The 6,884-nt window shown below is 39.4% G+C and overlaps 1 protein-coding gene across 1 annotated transcript in view; it reads right to left on the bottom strand.

The window, feature by feature from the left end:
- Window positions 1-1,109: 1,109 nt before the first annotated feature.
- The window catches only part of drd3 (dopamine receptor D3), a 32,107-nt gene continuing 26,332 nt past the window's right edge, over window positions 1,110-6,884 (bottom strand). The window contains exons 6-8 of the mRNA XM_059327452.1: window positions 6,724-6,789; window positions 4,412-4,796; window positions 1,110-2,225 (exon numbers count right to left, since the gene is read on the bottom strand). Coding sequence (XP_059183435.1) covers window positions 2,029-2,225; window positions 4,412-4,796; window positions 6,724-6,789 — 648 coding nt within the window. The 3' untranslated portion in view covers window positions 1,110-2,028. The remainder of the gene's footprint in view (window positions 2,226-4,411; window positions 4,797-6,723; window positions 6,790-6,884) is intronic.

The following is a 6,884-nucleotide window of genomic DNA, read 5'->3' as shown; positions in this document are numbered from 1 at the left end:
CATGAATTCTTTAAGACATGGAAGTGGAAATAAAATATAAAAAATACACATTTAGATGTTTATTTAACTCGACTTTGTCTATTATTATTATTAATAGATTTCTCCTAAATTCGCCAAATTTTAACATAAGAGAATGACATGATAATGTCTACAGTATTGGTTAAAGCCTGACATTTTATTCCCAAAAAAAGGCAGAAAACTGATTTTAAATGGCTGTTGACACCATTTTCTGATTTATGAAGTGATTAAAACCAAAATTCCTTCTGTAAAAACCTTTGGTCAACAAAATGTAACAAGGATTTCGAACCTGGCTTTATACAATGCTCAGATTTCTTTTTTTATTCGCACATATTTAAGAAGATAACACCTCATATGTACGTTTAAACATGAGATTCCAGAAAACTTGTAATACAAAAAAATAATTGTCTTCATGTAAGTAATCAATCAATGAAGTTTCATATTGATATCTATTACTTTAAATTTTTACCCTATTCACCTGTAGAGAACCATGAAACCTCTCTTTCTATTTGTTTATGTCCTCATTACACCATGAAGTCTCTACGTTGTATTAAATATTGATTTCAGTTGCATAAAGATTTGTTTAGAGAGGGAAAACATAAATTAACACTATGGATTATTGGAGCTATGATGATCATAATCTGGAGGTTCCTGTCACATCACAACGTACACGCTTATATAGAGTCTCTCTCTCTCTCTCTCTCTCTCTCTCTCACACACACACACACACACACACACACCTGGTGCATCATCATCATAAGCAGTCTCAGTGGAGCGAGGCTCAGTCGACGCAATGGCACAAAGTGTCAGGGGAGCAGGTGTTTATGCCTCTCAGAGAAATAAGAGATCTTAAGATGCAGGCTGTAAAAGGCTGACCGCCACTTTCCATCCCTCCTCCAGTTCTCGATTAATCTACCTTTTTTTATCCTTCTCCGTGTCTTTTATTCTTGTTCTTTCACTTATTTTGAGGCTTTACTCCTTCCCACTTCACTCTCCCATCATCCCCTATCTCGTATTGTGTTTTTCATCCTCCTTCTGTGGCGCCATGCTCTATTTTCTGTCTCTAAATCTCACAATATCCTGTCCGCTCAGCTTGGTTCCTCTTGTGTTCCTCACAGAAAAAGCCCATTTATTCACCAGTATCTGATGGTGTCCCTCACCAGCAGCAACACTCAGACACATACACGAACACATGTATATAAATACCCTCTAAAACATTTCATCATTTCTTTTATTTACACCATACTGCTCTGTCCAGAACAGAGCTGCCCACCACACGGTTTACAGTCCTGTTTGATTTGTTTGCTCCAGCAGGATGCTCTGCACGGGGAGGTTCGTCAAAAAAAGAAAACACTGCGCTTTACATCAAAACCTCACATTTTTTTTATTCTAATGAATACGCACTGAGCACAATGCCTCCACATCAATATGCATGACAATCTTCAAAATGAGTCAATACGATCCTTCCAGCACAATTAAAGTGAACGTCCTTGAACATTTGATGTGTGCATGCACTGGAGAGTACCTGATGGTGAGGAAGTAAGTGGGGGAGGTGTGTAACATCAGTTAATCCACACAGTGCGGTGGCAGCAGGGGCGAAAAGGCCCGCAGCTCTACGATCAATTATAGCCATTCATCTTGTGTCCAAAGAGCTTCCAAACTTACATCGATTGGAAAGTCCTGTGCCAAAGGGCAGCACACATACTGTACAAGAACATATCCACAAGAACACTTTGTGCTATCAATAAGACTGTATACATGGGAATAAGTCTTATTTGAGGAGTAATACTGTTCAAATGGAGTCCCAGCCATGTTGAGGAAAGCAAAAAGTCTGGTTTGAATTAAAAATCCTCTTTTGTTTGTATTTATTGCACGTGTGTAACTCCTGTAGGACAGGTTTGCTTATCTGGACCATGACCAGCGTACATCTGTGGTCACTGTTTTCCAAATGCACCACGCTTGAGTTGGAGAGCCTCATTTCCATTTTAATTTCCTGGCGCGCCGTCTTCCTCAGCAGCTGAGGATCTTGATGAAGGCCCGTCTGAACTCGATGTTGAAGGTGGTGTAGATAATAGGGTTGAGGGCACTGTTGACATAACCCAGCCAGGTGAAAGCACTGTAAAGCCCAGGAGGCACGTAGCATGTCCTGCAGTGGGTGTTCAGAATGTGAGTCACAAAGAAAGGCAGCCAGCAGATGAGAAACACCCCTGGAGCAGCCAGAGAGCAGAGAGGTACGGAGAGAGGACGGAAACAAAAACACAAAAGCAAAAAATTGTAAGAAACCGTGTCTGTCTGCTGTGACATTTAATGCATAATATCAACAACCAAGGGAAACTTCCACAAGTAGCTTTAAAGGGAATCACAAGAGAAATATAGTGCAGGCTTACTACCAAAAGTACCAAAGTTTACTTACCTTAGCTAACTGCTTCAACTTTAATGTGAAGTTACAGGTTATGCTTAAAAATTCTTGAAAATACAAACGAATCTGATGGAAGCAATGAAAAGTCAGCTTTTTCAACCAACTCATGGTAGTGTTCATTTATAAGGTAACACCTACTAACTTGCACATATTCACTGCTGCACCTCTTTTAAAACTTAATTTTAATCTTTTTGAACTTAATTAAATTTTTTATTATGAAGTGGGTTTTATTTTCCATCTATTTTCCATAAATTATGTCTTTCTCTCTTTGTTTATGTATTCTACTTTTATCTTTAAAAAAAAAAATGTAATTAGGAAGTGGGTTTTATTTTCCATCTATTTTCCATAAATTATGTCTTTCACTCTCTGTTTATGTATTCTACTTTTATCTTGTTTAAATGTTTTTATTATGAAGTGCGTTTTATTTTCCATCTTTTTAACATAAATTATGGCTTTCTTTTTCTGATTATGTATTTTACTTTTATCTTTTAAAAAAAATATAAACTTTTATAATTATGAAGTGGGTTTTATTTTCCATCTATTTTCCATTAATCACAGCTTTCTCTCTCTATTTATGTATTCTACTTTTATCTTTTTTTCATCTTTTTATTATGACATGGGTTTTATTTTCCATCTATTTTCCATAAATTGTCCTTCACTGTTTATGTATTCTACTTTTTTCCTTTTTTCTTTTTCTTTTTAAATTATGAAGTGGGTTTTATTTTCTATCTATTTTACATAAATTATTGCTTTCTCTTCATTTATTTGTTTATTCTGTCTATTTTAACGCCCTCTCTGTCTGTACATTTTTTATAATAAAGCAACTGGAGCTATTATTGTTGTTGTTATAGCTGTTAAAATCTTCCAGCGATGGTTATTTTAGCCTAGAAATTTTGCTGAAGATTCAAGCTTTATACAGGCTTTATTGTCTATCACATGGTGACAAAAAATTGTCTCAGTTTACGGGGCACAAAAACATCATAAAAATATAAACAGATGGGAGACAACAGACACCATAATAAATACCACTTAGCATGAAAAACTGCATCAAAAGGCTGTGACAGTTATTTGACCTTGTTTAAAACGGATGTAGTAATGGGAATAAAAGTTATCTGAGAATCAAACCGCGAGTCTTTGTATACAATCAAAGGCCTGTTGCTTTGAAAATAGCTATGAATATCAAGTGATTAACCTGCTGCTCATTGGAAACCTGCCTGTGTGAGAATGAAAAGCTTGACAGGCTGAGTGAGAGGTCAGAGACAAGTCTTGAAGTCACTTAACATACGCAACACTAGCTGACAGAACATGGTTTATTAAGTATAAACAACTATGATTGTGGCAGAAAAACACTCATTAAATTCAAGTGTGATTGGGGTCTTGACACCACAGCAAAGAGGTGGTCTGTGGGCTGAAAAGCAGGTGATAAGTGTGTGGGACTGAGATCTTTTTCTGTGCGTGCGCCACAATTTTCACTGACACTGGTGTAACGTGATGAGACACCTCTGATTACATTTTTGTCAGTGAGACTCACGCTGTGCCAGAGCGAGGCTGAACGGACTTATAGCAACCTGGCTGATAATTGGAGCGTGTGGAAGCTGTGTCAGGAGCTCCAGCTCCAGTCTGGACACACACTGTGAACCTGAAGGAGCCAGACTTTTCTGACATTTCAGCTTGATTTATTGTGGCTTTGCAAAATATGCAGCAAATGTAAGAAAATGTGCAGACAGAGAGCGAGAGAGAGAGAGAGAGAGAGAGAGAGAGAGAGAGAGAGAGAGAGAGAGAGAGAGAGAGAGAGAGAGAGAGAGAGAGAGAGAGAGAGAGAGAGAGCAGTTCAGGTGACCAGCTACGAGACTATCCAATAAATGTGAAAAGGTGTGGAAGCGGAATAAGCAATCTATAAAATTGCCTGTATTATGTGCTTCCATGACATTTACATTTCCCCTCCCTCAGCTACTTATGACAATCTCCACTCACCAAGCACTATGGCCAGCATCTGAGTCGCCTTTTTCTCCCGTGCATGCATGCTCCTGAACCGTGGATTGCTCATATGAGAGAGAGCCACGGACCGCAGTGACGTGTGTGTTCTTCCGTTGGACAGGTTCTTCACCTCGCAGCTCATCCTCACAGGAGGCCGCTCGTTGTGGTTGCTCTCCTGCGCCTCCTCCTCCTCCTGCTCCTCCCGCTCCTGCTCCAGATCCAGCTCGGTGCGGCCGCAGGAGGCGTGGCTGATGCTGCAGCAGTTGTGCGTATCCACCGGGGGCAGCATAGAGTTCTCCACGGGTCCCGTCTTTGGGCGTTTTCGCCACAGGCATCCTGACAACAGGTTGGGCTTGGAGGCATCTGAAGGCTCTGCACTCTGCTGTCGAGATGAATAAAACACGATTAAGAGACATTGGCACACATATTAAATTTAATGTTAAGTCTCCAAAAAACATAAACTGATATAATGTTTTGTATGATGTGTAAGGAAATATATAGTTCACTGTTTTAATACGTGGTTAACTTTGTGAAACTGAACTACTTGGTTAGGTTTAGGAACCAAAATTAGTTGGTTAAGGTTAGGAAAAAGATTGTGTTTGGGTTAAAATAAAACTATAACAATACATCCGTATGTGACTACTGGACATGGTTACAAAGCTGATGTATGACACAATCTACATATGGAAGAGTATTTATAACTTGGGTCTTGGGTTTGTTTGACTCATCCACCCCAACAGACTTTCTGGGTCGTTATACTACTTTATGTCACTTCCTCCTTTCCTCCGATCATAATTGCAATGGCCACTCGAGGTTGCTGCCCAACAACAACCATCAATATGGATCACATAAGCTACACTTTCATTAACATGCTACAAATTAGAGTGCGATACTTTCCATAGGTATAACAACAAAGTGTGAATGAAAACAGCCTGAAATACAGCTGCATAAACGCTACGGGGTGTTTTAGCATCTTTCAGCTCATTGTTTTGGTTTTCTGGGCTGCAGCTTTAACTTTTGGTTCACATCTCTCACCAACAGAACTTTTAAGCGAAAATGCTTTCATAAACCTATCACTGAGCAAACAATAGCTTGTTTTGATTTCTCTATTTACCAATTGTTAAATTAGACAAGCTAATCCATTTTAATCCATTTAAATCCTTTTTGACAGACACAGAGCAGTGTGAATGCTTGTGTTTTCTCTGAATTGATGCTGGTACCCTTGGCCAGATGCTGTATAATTTGTTGATGTTTGCTGTCTCTGTTGTCTTACATTGTGCTGTAATCAGGCCCACCATGTCAAAGAGAGCTTCCTCTCAATGACCTTCCCTTCAAATAAAGGTTATAGTAAAATACTAATTGCTGCTTCAACGTTTTGCTTTTGGAGTAATTACACTTTAATTCTCTGGCTTCTCTATTCTTTTGCACTTCTTTTCTATGTATTGAAAGATCCTGCCCTGACCTTCAGTGGAAAGCATCAGCAGCTGAGTGCTGCAGTGAGCCAAACAAAGTGTGGAGTACAAATCAGAAAATTGGATGTTATGGCCAATACATCTCTGAAGTGCTGTTCTGAAAGACTGAAAGTGGTGGAAAAGCTCTTCCTGCACCGCCACTCCCGGTTTTAAAATCACAGATGTGCAGTTAGAATTAAACATACATCAGCAATATCTGTGAATTACCTGTAAAGACAATATTTCATTTTTATAGCCTTGTACCACCAGACTTCAACTTTCTAAAACTCTGCCAGTTCAGCAACTACAGCTCCAATGAGCCTTTCCCCCTTAAAGCAATAATTAACAAGTTGTGCTAATTGTGCAATGTGTATTTCCAGTACAGCCAGAAAAAAAATATATTTTCTGTCTCCTCTAACTCACACACTCATCTCTTCACACATTTTCCTTAGAGGAAAATAACAGATTGTTGTTTCCTCCGCCTCTGAGCAGTCTGTGGATTATGCAGGTGCTGCAGTGCGTCACCCACAGACTTTGCTCCGTCGACGAGTGACCAGGTGACGAAAGGCAACAAGCCACGCTTCGGAATCACAATTTTCAGCTTCTTCTCAGACCAGTGTGCTGCGACCACACAGCGGAACGAAAAAACTCAAGTGTGCATGAACATACACGCTGACAGACTCACATGGAAAAGCTAAAAACAGAACCTCGTGTGCCACCATGTCACAATACGCCAACACAGTCAATATGAGAGTTAGTCAGGCATTGGGCTGCATTCAGCGAAACTAGAGCACTGAAAAAAAATCGATTCAAGAATCCCACGGTTGTGTTGGATCTCTTGTTTAAAATAGCACCTACCACTTTAATCCTTATAGGTGACAGGTCTTGCTTCGCCTTGGGAGTCTCCTCTTGTAGACAGGTCTCCTAAGGGATGAGAGAGATAGAACATATTATCCAGAGAAATGCTCCTTATCTTTCCCCCTTCATCATCAATCTACAGGTACAGAATGTTTTTTTTG

The sequence above is a fragment of the Centropristis striata genome, chromosome 23 (assembly GCF_030273125.1).
Source record: "Centropristis striata isolate RG_2023a ecotype Rhode Island chromosome 23, C.striata_1.0, whole genome shotgun sequence".
NCBI lineage: Eukaryota > Metazoa > Chordata > Actinopteri > Perciformes > Serranidae > Centropristis > Centropristis striata.
This window is presented reverse-complemented; position numbering and strand designations above follow the sequence as displayed.